Source organism: Heterocephalus glaber, unplaced genomic scaffold (genome assembly GCF_053883595.1).
Source record: "Heterocephalus glaber isolate CG9 unplaced genomic scaffold, H.glaber_assembly_v1.0 deba00001564, whole genome shotgun sequence".
Classification (NCBI taxonomy): domain Eukaryota; kingdom Metazoa; phylum Chordata; class Mammalia; order Rodentia; family Bathyergidae; genus Heterocephalus; species Heterocephalus glaber.
Genome location: NW_028258351.1, coordinates 14,176,953 through 14,193,781, shown reverse-complemented (window position 1 = coordinate 14,193,781; position 16,829 = coordinate 14,176,953). Strand labels below are relative to the sequence as shown.

The following is a 16,829-nucleotide window of genomic DNA, read 5'->3' as shown; positions in this document are numbered from 1 at the left end:
TTCACACTGAGATACTTTCCCAGCCCTTTAATTTTTTATTTTGAGACAGGATCTAGACAAACTGCCCAGGCTGGCCTTGAATTTGAGATCCTTTGGCCTCAGCCTCCCCAGTAGCTAGAATTACAGGCATGTGCTACTAGGCCCAGCCTGTTTTCTCTTTTTGTATGAAAGGAAAGAATGTTTTCTTGTAAACCAAGCACTGAAAGAGGAAGAGAAATACATGTAGTCCAGAGCAGATCAAATCTTGTCAGACAGATACACAGTTGTGTATCTAGACACTTCTCACTCTTTTTAGGAACCACTCTTGGAATAATACAAACTTCTAAGTACTGAGAGAGAAAAAAAATCAGTTCTCAAAAATCTCTCCCCATATCCCTAACCAATCACCAAATGAGATCATACCAATAATCCTTTAAAACATCTGTCTGTAGTTTGTGTTTAGCTACTTTTCTGTTTTTGTTTATACTCTTACTGAAATCTCTGTCACTACACTTTTTTCTGAAGATAATCACCAGATTTCTCTTTCCCTTGGCGGGGGGGCTTGGAGGCTGAGGCTTAAATGCTGATTTGATATACCTCTGGTTTAAGAAACCTTCCCACTCCTGGGAGGCTGTGACAGAAGACTGCAAGTTCAGACTTGGGCAACTTAGCGAAACCCTGTCTCAAAATTTAAAGGGGGCAGGGTGTAGCTCAGGGTGAAGGCCCTTGGTTCTATCCCCAGTACCACAAAACCAAAACAAAACAAAAGCCCAGAGAAGCAGCTCACATAAGCTGGAAAGGTGATGGCTTTAACTACATCTGCCACGGAGATGAAAGGGAACAAATGTTAGGGAATAAATGTTAGGGCACAGCAGCCAGGCTATAGTTAATGGAGAACGACCTAGAATTTTCTGGGATTTTATAAGAATCCAAACCCTGCCCTAATCCTGAAACTCCAAGAAGGGTAAAGGACCCATCAAATTTTTTATACGAAAGGTAGATAATCCCTATTCTTAAAAAGATAAAGAAATCAAGACTCAGGTTAAGGGCCAGGTGTGGTGGTGCATGCCTGGGATCCCAGCACTCAGGAGGCTGAAGCAGGAGGATCACCTGAAGTTCAAGACCAGCTTAAAACTGTACACCAAGACCCTCTCTAAAAAAAAAAAAAAGATCCTACCCCCTAAAAAACCCATAGGGCTGGGAATTGAGCTCAGTGGCTCCTCTCCTGCCTTGCAAGTGCAAGGTCCTAAGTTCAATCCCTGGTACTGGAAAAAAACAACAAAAGGACAGAGGTTAAGTAACTTAATCAAGGTTACATAGAACTAGGTCCAAACCATTCTAAAGTTTCTGTTTTCTCACCTCACAATTCTGTTTTCAGACCTCACAATTTCCAGATTTATTTACCATATAGTCACTCAGTGTGTGCCAGGCATTGGCTAAGGCATATTAGACAAAACCGGTGGGCTCCCCTCCCTCATGAAGTGCATACACCTGGCAGACTGAGCCAAAGAAGTAGGTAGGGGGAAGGGGGCCCAATTTCGTTTCATCTACTATGCAGGCCAGAGCTCTCATACGCTGGTGAGTCATTCATTTGGACAACCCCCCTCCCCCGCGCGCCGAAATGGACTTCTGAGCAGGGTCACGGTAAAGGGGGGGTCAGTAAAAAGGACTCTCTTCTTTCTGACGTGAGAGCTTCCCTCAGAAAGGAAAATAGTCAAGTCTTAAAAACCATTCTCACCGCCCCCCACCCCACCCCGTTCCAGGGTAAGCAGGTGGGCGTGGAGGGAGAAACAGTGAGGTGTGCACCGAACCCTCCAGCAGCCACGACTCAGTCGCCAGAGGGATACCGGAGGGGGGCGAAGGACAGAGGAGCTGAGCCCCCAAATCACCGGCTTGGTACCTCAGCAGACCCGCGAGGGTCCCCGGCCCCCTGGCAGGTCGGGCAATGAATGGGCAGCTCTGGTTCTCTAGAAATCGCCGCCACCCCTCCCCCGATCTTGGTCTCCCCGCGATGCTGCCGTCACAGGGCGGGGAGCTGTGGGACAGCGAAGCAAACACGCCCGGGAACGCCAGCCGGGCCCCCGGGGCCGAGGGGCGCTGCCCCCATTTGAGAGAGGGGCGGGAGCCGAAGCCCACCCAGGACCCCGCCTCCGCCCAGCTCTGGCCAGGCCCGAGGGCACTCGCTCCGGAGGTGGACGCGGACCTTCAGCTCCCCAACCCCCACCCAACCGTGCCGCGGGGCGCAAGCCCCCGGGGTCCTTAACTCCGACTTTACCTCCTTTTTCACGTTCCACAGCAGTTTCTCTTTGACTGCGTTCTCAGCGCTGCCCATGGTGCGGCGAGTGGCGGGGAGGCAGCGCGGAGCGGGCCCCCGAACCCCCCGCGCGCCCTAGCCGCCTCCACGCCTCTCGGCTCAGCGCCCCACGCGCAAGGTGGAGCCCCCGCCCGCCGCGCTCCCAGTCCGCCGCCGCCGGAGCAGCCACTGCCGGGTGCTAGGCTCCGCAGCCATCTTCTGAGCCCAGCACAGACGTCAGGCAGCAGGCCCGGCCCCTTCCCACAGCCGGGGCGTGGGGGGGGCTGCGCACTGCGACGAGGGGGGGGCTGGGTGCGGCCGGGGGCGGCGGGCCCAGGCGCGCGCCTCAGGGGCCGCTGTCATGGCAACTTGCCTGCTCCAGCCGGGAAGGCAAGAACTCGCCTTGTGAGCTAGTCGGGCGCAGCGCCCCGCCGGGCGCCCGTCAACCTGGCTAGATGTTAACTTCTTTCAACTCGTTCTTGCAACGGGAGGAAGAACAAGGGATTGGAACGCAGGGCTCCCAGTACTAGGTCCCCAGAGCTCGAATTTGCCCACGGAAAGGCAGCGTTCGCTACCTGGTTCCCTTGCTCCTCTGGATCCCATGCCCAGCCTTCGCCCTTGGTTGCAAAGTGTGTGGGAAAAGATTTGAAGCGCAGTTTAAGGTTCAAAAGAACCGGAGCCGGAGGGGAGGAAGCCCACAGGCATTCTCCTTCGCCCACTTTGGAGGCGCCACGTCTTGTTGCACCCTTTTTGGGCTTCTGTGAGGGCAGGTTGGAGTAATAGGGACCTCGGGATCTTTTGCAGAAATGGTGAGGGTCAGAGAAGCGCCTTCTGCGCGTTCTGCCTTAGAACTTAAAATTGAGTGTGCAGGGAAAGAAAAGGTTGTTCATTGATAAAGAACACTTGTTGCAAAGTAGAGCGGCGTGCCCGAGTCTAGGTGAGAGGAGAGACTGAGGCCTCTGTGCCACGAATAGAGTATTCCATTCAACATTTTCCTACGTGATGCAACTTTACAGTATTAAAAATGAAAATATAGGTGGGCAAAATAGTCTTCCTGGATTGAGAGCCCAAGTTCCGAGAGCCCACATCCTGCGTTTTAAAGCCCCCCCCCCCCGCAACCGCAGGCTGCGGCGTGGGAAAAGTTCGCAAGACAGTTCCGAGGGATTCCAAAGCCGCGCGCTCTCAGGCGCGAAGGAAACACTTCGCTAGAGGGTGCGGGAGCCCCGCCCCGGGAGAGAGCCCGCCCCTCAGAGGGGATCGGAAACGCTGGGCCTGGTCCGGAAGTACTGCTGACTGGCGCACGTGAGCTGCAGCATGGCGGCGCACCGTTCCGGCCCGCTCAAGCAACATAATAAAGCTCATAAAGGCGGGCGGCATCGAGGTCGAGGATCCACACAGCGAGATGGCAAGGGTGAGGAGACAGGGTAGAAAGGGTTGTTAGTCCACACTGACTGCTTTTCCTAGGCCTAGACTGAGCTACAGTCTCTGGCATGGGACCCGCGAGAAAAGCCCATTGTGAGTCCGGAGAAGGGTCCCCCTTTGTTGGATTTCTGTTACTGAACATCACAGTCCCTTCTGATCGCTTCCGCAGGCCATGTAGGACTGAAAGTCCTATGCAAGAAGGTGAGAAAGGAGCTCAGCAGAGTAGACCAGAGGCATCGCGCCAGCCAGCTCCGAAAGCAGAAAAAGGAGGCGGTGAGAGGAAGGGTTTGGGAGGTGGGGCGGCTTCTCCCCTGTTCTAGATGGATACCTTGAACTCGGGAATGACCTTGGAAGGGGGTGAAGACGGAGAATAACGCCAAAGCACAGGTCGGGGCCTCCAGGTCTAGACTCAGGCCTAGAGCATTCTTTGCTTTAGTCCACGAACCTGCCACCCCCTGGCCCCTGAGGTACATGTGGCCTTTAACGAGAAAGGTGCTGGTTAGGCGTAGGTACATCTGTACTGTTGGAAATGCAACACTAGAGCGAATTACAGAGATTTTTCTGACCCTTTCTGTTCACAGGTTCTGGCTGAGAAGAGACAGCTAGGCAGCAAAGATGGGGCTCCTCATCAGGTGCTGGTGGTTCCTTTGCATAACAGAATTTCCTTGCTTGAAGCCCTTCGCCTGCTGCAGGATAGGGACACAGGAATTGTGCACCTGCAGGAATGGGAGAGCACCCATTGCTTTATGCTGCTGTGCCCCCGTTTGAAACATCGGTGGTTTTTTACATCTGCAAAGCCTGGTTAGTGAATACAATATTTTTCCAACCTTATGTTTACATCAGTAATATTTTGTGAGTATAATGTGTTTATGCCAACCACTACTTCTTATGGTGTTTTCTATTTCTAGGGGATCTGCACACGGTGTTAGACATGGCTAAAGTGGCTGATACCATCCTGTTCCTCCTTGATCCACTAGAAGGCTGGGACAGCACTGGGGATTACTGCCTTTCCTGCCTTTTTGCTCAGGGGCTTCCCACCTATAGTAAGTGAATTGGGGTATTGGAGCCAGAGAAGGAAGCAAATTATAGCATTTGTTGAGCACCTATCATTTTTCAGGCACTATGCCTTTTAATTACAAATTATCAACCAAGGTGCCTTTTTATTTCTGGGCTGTCCTTTACCCAGAACAAGAAAGATAAGAAGTTTGGTTTCACTGATATCTCTTTTTTGTGATCCTACTAGTTTGTGAACTACAGCAGGATTTTCATGTAATGAAGCCTTTTTTCTTTTTGCTTACAGCACTAGCTGTCCAAGGGGTTTCTGGCCTCCCACCAAAGAAGCAATTAGATTCCAGAAAGAAGCTAAGTAAAGTAGTGGAGAAGCGCTTTCCTGATGACAAATTCTTCTTGTTAAACACTCAACAGGAGGCAGGGATGCTGCTTAGGCAGTTGGCTAACCAAAAGCAACGGCATCTTGCTTTTCGAGATCGTCGGGCCTACTTGTTTGCTTATGCTGCTGATTTTGTGCCTAGTGAAGAGAGTAACTGGTTAGGCACCTTGAAAATCTCAGGCTATGTTCGTGGGCAGACTCTGAATGTAAATAGCTTGCTGCATATCGTTGGACATGGTGATTTTCAAATGAAGCAGATAGATGCCCCCGTGGACCCTTTCCCTTTAAATCCTAGAGTGATTAAATCTCAGAAGGACCCAGGCATGGCAGTGGAGGTAAAAATAATGTTTTGTTTTGAGATGCACTCTTGCTATGTTGCCCAGGCTGGTCTTGAACTTCTGGGCCTAAGGGATTGTCTCAGCCTCCCATATTGTTGGGACTGCATGTGCACACTACCATGCAATTCAATATTTATGGTTTTTGTTGTTGTTGTTTTTGAGATAAGGTATTACTATGTAGTCCAGGCTGGCTTCCAACTTGGGATCCTCCTGGCTTAACCTCTTGAGTGCTAGGATTACATGGGTGCACCATCATGCCGTGCTTCAGATTGACTTTTGGGAAGGATACTGGGGATTGAACCCCAAAGCATGTACATATTATAGGGCTGGGGATGCAGCTCAGTGGTAGAACACTTGCCCCAAATATGCAAGGCCCTGGGCTTGATCCCCATCACTGCTTTAAAAAAAAAAGGCATGTATTGTAGTGTCATAAGTAAGTTGGCATAGGATGGAAAGTTATTTTTTGACAGTACTGGGGATTGAATCCAGGGTTTTTGCCCTGAGTCACATTCCTAGCCCATCCTGATTTTGCTTGCTTGTTTGTTTCTGAGACAGTCTCACTAAGTTGCTCAGGCTGGGCTTGAACTTGTGATCCTTTTGCCTCAGACTCCCAGAGTGCTGGAATTGAAGTATGCACCACCAAGCCAACCCCAGTAGGATGGAAATTTAAATTCAGAGGAGGTAGTGTGTGCATGTAGGTCCAAAGAAGAGACTGCTAGTTCAAAATAAGGCAATAGTCAACTTCAAATATGTTGATAAATTACATTTACCCAGCATTTTTAGGTACCCTGCACGATAATTGGCTTTGAGTTTATAGAAGAAACACAAATATGGTTACTTTTGTCAAGGAACTTATTTAAATTAGAAAAACGTGGCAAGCACTTGTAAAAGAGTAGGCTATGGTTAAAGTACAGACTTGGTGTGGAAGTTGAAAAAATTTTACAGTAGCGATCAGACTTGAGCCCGGTGTTGAGAAGGATGAGTATGATTTATGAGTTGAACAAAATTAAAAGAATATGTGTGAAGATAGAGACAATATGAACCCCAGGCCCAGTAATAGAGGGGAGAGTTTTTAGAATTTTGAAGAAAGCAGCTTACTAGAAGTGAGGAATGTAATCGGCAGATTATAAAAGGCCTCAGAAGCCAAGCGGGGGTGTAGAGTGAAAATGCTAGGAAATGCCCATTTACAAGATTTTTACAGGTTTTGACTTTTATGCAATCTATATAATGACTGATATTTCTGGATGTTTCTGGTTACTGTGTTAGATTTAGTAGATTTTTGGTTAATGTTTGGCCAATACCTCTTGGTTTTCAGATTTGTGCTACAGAAGCTGTGGCTGATATGGAAGAAGACCTTAAGGTCCTAATGAAGGCAGACCCTAGCAGACAGGAGTCTTTGCAAACAGAGGTTATCCCAGACCCAATGGATGGGGAGCAAACTTGGCCCACTGAGGATGAGCTGAGTGAGGCAAAGGGTTGGTAGCAACAAACTTGTTACTCATTCACCTGAAATTGGGGTTTTTGTCTAGCTATTCACAGGTTAGCTGCTCACACCCCATTTGGTAGAGTGGAATGAGGTCATAGTAGTAGTTCTCCCTTACCTCCAAATGCTGTATGATTGCACTAAGCAAACATAGAATACAGCTTAGCTCTATTTCTCAAAATTACCTGGGTTACTGTTTTACAGTGAACAAATAAACAACTTTGGCTCCATTGCAGGGTTTACTTAAGTGTGCACTGGTAATTGTGAGATAGCTAAATTAGATTTGGGAGTATTCTGTTCTGTTCATGGTGTCTGCTACTTTCCCATGTAGGCAGCAATATCTAGTATCTTGCTAGATGAGAAAACTAAGTGATGGAGGGGGAGCGGGGGAGAGAAGATACAAAACTTGTTTGTGTTTTATAGACTTGTTGAAGGAAAGCTCCAAGGTGGTCAAGAAGGTCCCCAAAGGAACATCCAGTTACCAAGCTGAATGGATTTTGGATGAAGGTGGTGAAAGTTGTGGGGAAGGAGATGACTATGATGATATAGAACATGAGAATTTTATGGAAGAGGAGTCTCAGGTAAGGCAATAGGCCCTTAGGCTACTTCCGTAACAGCTCCAAACATAAGGCAAAATGCAGTCCTGACCTTTATTTTTTATTTTTGTTGTGCTGGGGATTAAACTTGGGGCCTTCTTGCTGAGCTATTTTCCCAGACCTTTTTCACTTTTTTATTTTGAGACAGGATCTCAGTGAGTTGCTAAATTGCCCAGACTTGACTCGAACTCAAAGTCCTCCTGCCTCAGCCTCCCAAGAGTGCTAGGATTATAGGTGTGGACCATCATGCAATCCTGACCTTTAGAGATGTGTTTATTCAGTTTAGGAATGACTTGTTACTGGGAATAAGTGTGTGTGTGTTTTAATTTTTTTTTTTCTTGAGCAGGGCCTCACTAGTCCAGGTTGGCCTCAGACCTGGGGGACTCCTTCAGCCTTCCAAGAGCTGGAATTACAGGCGAGGGCCACTATGCCTGGCTAAGATTTTTGCTTTGACTTAGTCTTCATTAGAATTTATATTTGTTGGGACTGGATGTTTAGTAAAATTATTTTATTCTTAGCTTAATGGTCTTTAGAGTAGAGGTAGGTGGGGCTTTTTGAGGTAACTACAGTATAATCTATTATTTTACAGGATGAGAGTAGTGAAGAAGAGGAGGAGGAAGTATGTGAAACTATGACAATAGGGGAGTCAGTGCATGATGATCTGTATGATGAGAAAATGGATGAAGAGGCTGAGGAAAAAATGTTAGAGAAATATAAACAAGAAAGACTGGAAGAGATGTTTCCAGATGAAATGGACACACCCCGTGATGTGGCTGCTAGAATTCGGTTAGTCAACAAGTTGAAGTTTAAACAAGCTTTTATTTAAAACTTCTGTGAATCAGAACTATGTTCATGTGATACAAAAGAAGAAAAACATATTTTCCTTGCTCCTGAAGGCTAACATTTTGTATGGGAAGGTGACATGCCTATGGGAAACTCATATATAATTATGTCCTAGACTGTGGTACAGACTGTTACAGGACTCTAATGGAGAACTACTAAGGTTAATTTAGCAAATACTTCCTATAGGAGCTAATATCCAGTTAATAATGTTTGGAGATTTTGGGGGAATTTGGGTAGAAACACAAAAATAAAAGTATGAAGATATAGATGATTGTGTACTTTGATTTTTTTATTTGTTTGTTTTTTGGGTTTTTTTGGTATAAGGGATCGAACTCAGGACCTTGTGCAAGGCAGGCACGGCACCACTGAGCTAAATCCCCGGCCCTGATTGTGTTATTTTGAGATAATGAGTTCTTTTAAACTAGAGTGATAGTTTAGAAGTAATATGAGCCTTGTATAGCACCATATAATCTCTTAGTTTCTTTAAAATCTCCTGTATTTTAGATTTCAGAAATATAGAGGCCTCAAGAGTTTTCGGACATCTCCATGGGATCCTAAGGAAAACCTTCCTCGAGATTATGCTCGTATCTTTCAGTTTCAGAACTTTACTAATACTAGGAGACGTGTCTTTAAAGAGATTGAGGAAAAAGAGGTTGAAGGAGCTGAGGTATTTATTTGCCTTCCCTTGTCCATCCTATAATCTGTTTACCACATGGTGCTGTTCTACTCTTTTTGGCACGGGAGTACTTAATTTAGTTTTGTGCTGTTTATAATTGAATTCGGGGAACCACTAAGTCATGGATAAGAGTGATATTAGGAACAAAGAGGCATCAGAGTTGCTAACTGAAGAAGTTGAGGTGTCTGTGAAAAGCAATTCAAAGGGTAAGAGCTGGTTTTAGGGTAGTTTGAGAGATTTAATGCATTTGGAGAAATGTTTCATCATTATTGGGACTTGAGGAGAATACTGATTGTTTTCTACTTCCTTTTGGCAGGTTGGCTGGTATGTCACACTTCATGTCTCTGAAGTCCCTGTCTCAGTGGTTGGGGACTTCAGGAGAGGAGCACCCTTGATTGCATTTTCTTTGCTACCTCATGAACAGAAGGTAAGTTAAGCCTCGTGAGAATGAGGAGTTAAGAAACTTTTCAACCCATTCATGACATTTTGCTCATTGGGATACAAGATCTGTCAGTATGATTTTAGTAAAAGGCGAAAGATTTATACAATCTGAAGAGAAACCAGAGTATGTCATTATGATTTTAGGAATCAACAAAAGAGAAGTCAGTGATGGTTTTAACCCAAAATGTCTATACCTGTCTGAAGCATCTTAGTGATGCAGTCTTTTTGTCATTCTGAGACTTCTCTGAGATAAGTATGTTTTCAGATTTTGAGTAAGAGCTGGCAGCCTTAAAAGGTTTATGCCAAAGTACAGATCTCTCTTCTCTAGGTAGGCAGTAGTCATGCCCATTGAGTATGTGACAGCTCTAAAGTTTGGTCAGTATGAGCTGGTTGAGGAAAAAGAGACTTTAATGAGTGGTTTTGCAGATGTATGGTGAGTGAATGATTTGGAGGTCGATGATTTTGTGGCAGGTGTTGACCTTTTTCATGTTAGGTGCAGGAAGATAAGTTAGGTTAAAAGGTTTCATGAGGGTCAAGGATTTATTTACCTCAGTGGTGCCAGCGGTGCCTGCCTCGCAAGCGAAAGGTCCCGAGTTCGATCCCTGGTACCCCCCCCCAAAAGGGGGGGGTTCATGAAAGCTCCGATCAACCCATGTTCATCACTAATGCAGTTGTTGCTAAAGGATAAATCCGTGTCCCATGAATTAGCATTGTCTGTTCTCATTGTTTATCTGATATTTGTTTGATTTTGCCTTATTTCAGGTTAGGGTGTTGCACTCCTAGACTATGAAATTTTTTCTTACTTGGTCCTCAGATGTCAGTATTGAACATGGTGGTGAGCCGGAACCCTGGCAACACTGAACCTGTGAAAGCCAAAGAGGAACTGATCTTCCACTGTGGATTCAGACGCTTCCGAGCCTCACCTTTATTTTCTCAGCACACTGCAGGTTAGTAGTGGGGAAACTTCTAGGTTCTTCTCCATTTTAATATCATTTAGGAGACTGATTCTTGGTGGGGAGGTGGGTGGGGAAGGTACGGAATACACAGTTTCAAACTTCGAGATCTCTGGGTTATAGGTATTTTCACAGTCTACTCTGATTTAGGAGCCAATGATGTTTTTATTCATGTCTGAACCTGTCTGAAGCATTGCCATGATGCAACCTGTTGCTGAGGCTTCTTTGCCATGAGTATTTGTTCCAGTAGGTTTTGAATCAGAGTCAGCAGCATGTGTCAGTATAGGAACTTGGTGTCTGGTGTGCCAGTGCTATCATGAAGTAATAGAGACAGGGTGTGACCCACAATTTGGTGTGTGAATTTGAAGGTGTTGAGACTAGAGGAGAATTTGGTAAGTGGTAGCTCGGGACATTTATGTAGCAAAAATGATTGTGCTCCTACATAGTAGGAGTAGCAAGATGTGTTGCCCACTAATTTGGTAGCTTTTGAAGACCACCTTTGCTCCACTGAGCCTTTTTTTTTGGCACTGAGGATCGAACCCGGGACCTTGTGCTTGCAAGACAGGCGGTGGAACCACTGAGCTAAATCCCTGGCCCTCCACTCAGCCTTTAGCAATGGCGGGAGAAAGAGATGACAACAGCATTAATGGTGCTCTGGATGAGTTTTATTACCTGGCCCTTTGCAGTAAATGTTTGCCAGTACCTGCTCAAGAATAAGTACTAATGATTTAGCAGAGGGAGTCTCAATAAAGCACTGATTCTCAAATGAGGTAGGGAGGCTAAGTTGATTCTGGTGAATCAACCTGGAGAACTTTTTGAAACCCAATTAAAATTTGGTCCCCAAGATTTCTATCTCTAGTTGAAAAATGACTGATAGAAATGGGCTATATTTTTTTAGTAGTACTGCGTTTGGAAAAATTTTTAAGAATTATTGGGCAAATAACATAAACTGCTTTCAGTTTGAGTTGCAGTTTGGCAGTTGGCTTGGGATGTAGCTGGGTGCTTCGCTAGCATGTAGCTGGGTGAGGCCCTGGGTTCAATTCCCCAATACTGGGAAAAAAAATGTAGTGATGTGGTTTTTGCCTATGGTTTCTTACAATTTTATTGTTTTTTCTTTCTTTTTTAACCTTTATTATTGCAGCGGATAAACACAAATTTCAGAGATTTCTGACTGCTGATGAAGCCGTGGTGGCAACAGTATATGCACCAATTACTTTTCCTCCTGCATCTGTGCTGCTTTTCAAACAGAAAAGCAATGGTGAGTTGAGGTCATGTGAGTGAACAGGCCTACATATCCTTAATAGGATTATCACTTTTTATTTCTGTATTTTGATTTGAGAGCCAAATGGAAAAGGTAAAGAAGGTTTTCAGAATATACCAATCTCAGCCTCCCAGTGGTTATAAGCCAGGGATGATAAACTTGGTTTTCTGTTGTTTGTAACTCTTAGCTAATCAGTAGAGGATATTCAGAGTGCTATATTTAGGATAGGTCTGGGGACAGGCTTAGTAGGAATATCATTTGCTATGGACACAGGAGCAGACCATAGTGCAAAGCAATTTTAAGGTTTCTCCAAGAAAATCTTACATATGAATTATCTTTAAATGGACTAGGTCAATACATGAGCCTGTAGACTCCTGAATAGCTGCTTTCCTTTCCCCCTTTAGGAATGCACAGCCTCATTGCTACAGGGCATCTGTTGTCAGTGGATCCAGATAGAATAGTCATCAAAAGAGTTGTTCTGAGTGGTCATCCTTTCAGAATTTTTACTAAGATGGCAGTTGTGCGTTACATGTTCTTTAGTAGAGGTAGGTATGAAGGAAGATGGGATATGATTGCCTTTGTGGTGTGAAGGCTGGGTTAATGTTTGTGGATAAATTTATCTTGGTTTTCTCTCTTTTACAAGAGGATGTACTGTGGTTTAAACCAGTGGAACTGAGGACAAAGTGGGGCCGCAGGGGACACATCAAGGAGCCATTAGGTGAGGAAACGTGGGATTTGGGACCTCATCTAGATTTCTCCAGTGTGATCAAATGACCATTAGGTTTGAAGCTCACTGCTTTTTTTTTTGCCCTACTGGGGATAGAACCTAGGGCAAAGGGAGGTCCTCGATCACTGAGTTATAACCCTTATCCTTTTTAACTAATTATAAGAGTAAAGTGAAAGATAGGAATAGGAAATAAGTAGATGGATTTTTTTTTTTTTTTTTTTTGTAAATGGGAAGGGGACCAAGAGATGGAGGGAAGGGAGTTAAAAAAGAGTTAAGATATGTTATGTACATGTGCCAGCTCCCCATGAGGAATGTAATCGTTATGTACTACAAACATGTAATAAAAATAAAAACTGGATAATAGTTTTTTAAAATTGATTAATATTGTGGTATTAAGGATTGACCCCAGGGCTTTGTACTGAGCTATATTCCCAGCCTTTTTTTTTTGGTACCGGGGATCGAACTTGGGACCTTGTGCTTCTGAGGCAGGCGGCAGAGCCACTGAGCTAAATCCCCAGCCCTTTCTTTGGTTTTTTATTTGGGGACAAGGACTCATTAAGTTGCCCAGCCTAGGTTTGAACTTGAGATCCTCCTGCCTTGGGCTCTCAAGTAGCTGGGTTTACAGGCCTGCAAGAATTTTCTACTTTTAATTTTACCAACCTGTTATTTTCTTTCTAGGTACCCATGGCCACATGAAATGTACTTTTGATGGGAAACTAAAATCTCAGGACACAGTACTGATGAACCTCTATAAACGAGTTTTCCCTAAATGGACTTATGATCCATATGTACCAGACCCAGTACCTTGGGTGAAAAGTGAGATTTCTTCAACAACACCTGAAGTGGACATGGAATAATGGATTCTGCCTTACTGCTGCCAGTTAGCACTTCCAGGATGGGAGCTTATGGGTTGTAATGGGGCACTTTGTGGTTACTGCTTTAGCCTATCATTTGGCTGCCCTGTTTACAGAAGACTTTTTTTTGGCCTAACAGATATCTCAGTTAAGAATGGAAGTTTTTCTACTACAACTTAGTTCAAAAAACTATTAAATCTTACTGAAATATGTATTCTCCAATAACATTTTGGAAACTAAGGAATATGGAAAACAAAAATTTCATGTATTTAGAGACAATCATATCTCTTCATTTTACATAAATAAATGGCTAGTAAGGACCTGGTCTTGCAGCTGGCTTCACCCACGTTAGGGACGTTAAGTCTACATTTCCACCACTTAGCACAATACAAATGTTCTTTACTTCTGGAGAAACTGTTTGAAAGTTGTGAGACAGCACAGCAGCCACTCCAACACCCGCTGTAGGTTCAATGAGTAGTTTCATCCTCTCCCACACAAGCTGGGTTGCATACTGTTGGTACAGAAGGAAGTATGGATAAGTGAGGTAAGAGGAGGGCAGAGTCTAGTAGGTTCACTTGTAAAGGCCCATAAAGGATGTTTGCTCAGTTTGACTTTTCATGTTGCTGTGTATGTATGCTTGCCAATGAAAAGCACACATACAGCTGTCACCCTACCTAATACTTGCAAAAGGTTTGTCTTAATATATATAGGCCACACTCCCACATGTCATGAAGTCACCTAGTTAAAGCCCTGTGGATCAGTTCTTTCTCGTAACAAAAGGAACTGTGTTGAAATTTTTTTGCCTTAGTGACTGCACTATTATTACCTGTTGGAGCACTAGTGTTACTTGGTACTCTGTTCTTGTTGGAGCCTTACCTTAATTTCATCCTCTGTAACAGTGAAGACATCATCCACAAGGTCCCTTATGATAGGCCAGGTGTTTGTGCCAATGCTGGATTTGACACCATCTGCTACAGTTTCTGGAGGATAAGTATTGGGGGTCAATTCCCCTTTCAGTTTGGACTGGTAGCAGTCATCTGCATTCAAGGGTTCAGCAGCATATACCTTCACAGTAGGTTTCAGAGCCTGAGAAGAGGAATATTAAGACACCTTATAACTAACCATTGCTATGTGCATGCCTAAAATAGGCAGAATAGGTAATGCGTTTCTACCTAAGAGTCCTCTTTGACAGCTGTAATAAAAATAAGACCTTCAAGCACTTTATAAAATAAATTGTATGTTTAATACCAGCCTTTAGTTGCCTGTATTACAACTGGTTTTGGTAACTGGGTAAAGGTAGTCCCTATCGTGGATAATAGTTCGGTGAAATGGATTTGGGGGAAAAACTGAAGGTATCATTCATTGTAATGACATTGTGCTGTAAAGTCAGAGGTGAAGAAGAGAGTAGTGAAGCACAGAAGGGCTTTGCGTCTTGGGTTCCAAGAGATGATGGGAAAGAATGGCAGTTTGGGGGATGTTGAGCAAGTATCCACAGTGTACTATGATGTAAATCCTCTGTGCCTAAAGCAGGAAGTCTGTCAGAAGCTGTTTTCTCACCTTAACTGTAATTGCTATTCCAGCAACCATTCCTCCTCCTCCTACAGGTACCACCAGTGCATCCACCAAGGGAACCTTTAGTAAAAATACAAATAGGCGAATTATTAAGCAACTTAATATCTACACATAAAATAATTGAATTTATAGCCAAACAGCTTTACCAGTAGCTAAATAGGAAGAACTGGGCCAGAGATTTAACTCAGTGGTTTTGCCACCTGCTGCGCAAGTGCAAGGACCCGAGTACAATCCCCAGCACCAAAAAATAAATAGGAAGAACTAATGAGGCTATTTTACCTGGTTCAGCACTTCCAGGGCAATTGTCCCTTGCCCAGCTATCACTGCAGGCTCTTGGTTGGGATGTACCAGGATCCCTTCTGTTTCTTCCATAATTCTTTTTGTAACCTTTTCTCTAGACTGAAAGAGTATAGAAGCTTGATTTGCATTTAGTATTCTCCAAAAGTTTAAGTCATTTAACAGTTTATTGACCATTTGCTTTTTGTCGGACTTTGTTTAGTCACTGGATAGAAAAGGCAGTAAACAAAATATACCGTCCTCAAGAGGGTTATATTTTTCAAAGTGGGATATAAGTAAATGTGTGGTATATGTCTAAATACTGTAGAGAAAACAATGTAGTACAGAGGCTGACCAGGAAGGGCCCCTTGTAAATCGACAGATTATTTGTAAATGAATAATTACTGTGGTTGTGCAGAATATTCCAAGGAGGTGGTAACACCAAGTGCCAAGACTGCGATAGGAGTGGTTAACCTTTTGGAGGAGGTAGTAAGTGTTGGTGGCATGGAGTATTTGGGGACAGTAATTGTTAGGTGAGGTCAGAAAGCTAGAAATCTAGGTCTTAGATAATTCAAGAACTTTGGTTGCTGGAGGGTGTAGCTTAGTGGGAAGAATATGCTTAGCATGTCAAGACCCTGGGTTTAGTCCCTAGCACCAAATCAAACCAAATCAAACATAAAACTTGCAAAAGCTGGGTGTGGTGGCACATCCCTATAATCCTAGCACTCAGGAGGCTAAGGCAGGATGGTGAATTTGAGACCATCCTGGGCTACATAGGAAGATCTCATCTCAAAAAACAAAATATCTCTGGTTTTCACTGTGTATGAGGTGGGAAGTGATGGGAGGATTTGATTTGCAAGAGATGAGTTTTAACTTACTAAATGGGTAGCTCTGATTGCTCTTGCAAACAGGCTAAAAGGGTGAGGGTGAAAGCAAAGACCAGTTAGGCTACTAAATCTAGATGAAAAATAATGCTGATTTGAATCAAGGTGGTAATGGTAGAAGCTGTTAATGGATTATGGAAATATTTTGAAAGGACAGACTTGGATGTGAGATATCAGAGTTATCAAATTTTTTTTGCTTGAGCAACTAGCATAAATGTTACCATGTATTGAGATGAAGAAGACTGGAAGTGGAGCAATAGGGGAGTAAGATCAAGAGTTTGGGTTTGGACATAGTAGCTTTGGGAGGCCTCTGAAGATGACCGAGTAGGAAAGTTCAGTAGCTGTTGGATATACAAGTGTGGAGTTAAAGGGAGAGAGCAGGACTAGAATTGAGTATAGGTGTTATTTTAAACTGAAATTAATGAGACCATCTTGAGTTCAGATAGAGAAAAAGTTGGGCATGTTAACATTGAGAGAGGGAGAGAAAACAACAAAGAAGGCTGAGGAGGATCCAGTAAGGTAGGAAGCACACAGTTGGTCAGATGAAGCTGTTAAGATAGAGTACTGAAAACTGCTTTCCTCACCTCATCACTCTGTTCACTGTATATTATGGAGGCCCCGTAGGATTGTATTGCCAGTTTTTTACAATTGGGAGCTGCTTGGGGCACCACAATATAAGCAGGAATACCTGGGAGGGGAAAAACATGTTAAGTCAAGAGAATTTGGTATAAAAACTTAATTCACTTTGCTTGTAATCAGATAGTGACTCCTTTAGAAATTCCCGTATCACCTCTCCCACTGAAATTAAGGATAATTTTCCACTTTCTGATAATTCTACCCA

At 44.1% G+C, this 16,829-nt stretch overlaps 3 protein-coding genes and 2 non-coding genes across 43 annotated transcripts in view; 3 read left to right on the top strand and 2 right to left on the bottom strand.

Moving 5' to 3' along the window:
• The window catches only part of Sgsm2 (small G protein signaling modulator 2), a 36,898-nt gene extending 34,366 nt beyond the window's left edge, over window positions 1–2,532 (bottom strand). For all 23 annotated transcript variants that reach the window (XR_015443293.1, XR_015443295.1, XR_015443294.1 and 20 more), the window contains exon 1: window positions 2,255–2,532. Coding sequence is in view for 17 of the 23 variants with exons in the window: in XM_021238069.2 (XP_021093728.1) it covers window positions 2,255–2,311 (57 nt within the window). In the remaining 6 variants the exon portion in view is untranslated. The remainder of the gene's footprint in view (window positions 1–2,254) is intronic.
• A 975-nt stretch (window positions 2,533–3,507) lies between these two features.
• On the top strand, window positions 3,508–14,506 carry Tsr1 (TSR1 ribosome maturation factor). 2 transcript variants are annotated; one of them, XM_004857154.4, is made up of 15 exons: window positions 3,508–3,683; window positions 3,864–3,967; window positions 4,276–4,495; window positions 4,603–4,737; window positions 4,995–5,419; window positions 6,738–6,897; window positions 7,329–7,486; window positions 8,091–8,287; window positions 8,849–9,011; window positions 9,337–9,447; window positions 10,276–10,408; window positions 11,556–11,672; window positions 12,080–12,220; window positions 12,319–12,393; window positions 13,081–14,506. In XM_004857154.4, exons 1-15 carry the CDS (start codon window positions 3,587–3,589, stop codon window positions 13,257–13,259), a joined length of 2,415 nt encoding a protein of 804 aa, XP_004857211.1. In that variant the 5' UTR covers window positions 3,508–3,586; the 3' UTR covers window positions 13,260–14,506. The 2 variants fall into 2 exon arrangements, with proteins under 2 accessions (XP_004857211.1, XP_004857212.1); XM_004857155.4 differs by lacking the exon at window positions 12,080–12,220.
• Window positions 8,301–16,829, bottom strand: part of Srr (serine racemase) — a 24,371-nt gene continuing 15,842 nt past the window's right edge. For 15 of the 16 annotated variants that reach the window (XM_087191989.1, XM_087191993.1, XM_087191984.1 and 12 more), the window contains 5 exons: window positions 16,573–16,676; window positions 15,108–15,227; window positions 14,814–14,888; window positions 14,133–14,342; window positions 13,501–13,767 (listed from right to left, as the gene is read on the bottom strand). In XM_087191989.1, the coding sequence (XP_087048115.1) occupies window positions 13,567–13,767; window positions 14,133–14,342; window positions 14,814–14,888; window positions 15,108–15,227; window positions 16,573–16,676 (710 nt within the window). In that variant the 3' untranslated portion in view covers window positions 13,501–13,566. Of the gene's footprint in view, window positions 10,325–13,500; window positions 13,768–14,132; window positions 14,343–14,813; window positions 14,889–15,107; window positions 15,228–16,572; window positions 16,677–16,829 lie in introns of those variants that run through there. The other variant, XM_087191995.1, reaches the window with a different exon arrangement.
• LOC147823857 (small nucleolar RNA SNORD91 family) lies at window positions 9,616–9,711 on the top strand. The gene has a single exon (XR_015443335.1). It is a non-coding gene; the product is annotated as a small nucleolar RNA SNORD91 family (small nucleolar RNA).
• Window positions 10,560–10,645, top strand: LOC147823856 (small nucleolar RNA SNORD91 family). The gene has a single exon (XR_015443336.1). It is a non-coding gene; the product is annotated as a small nucleolar RNA SNORD91 family (small nucleolar RNA).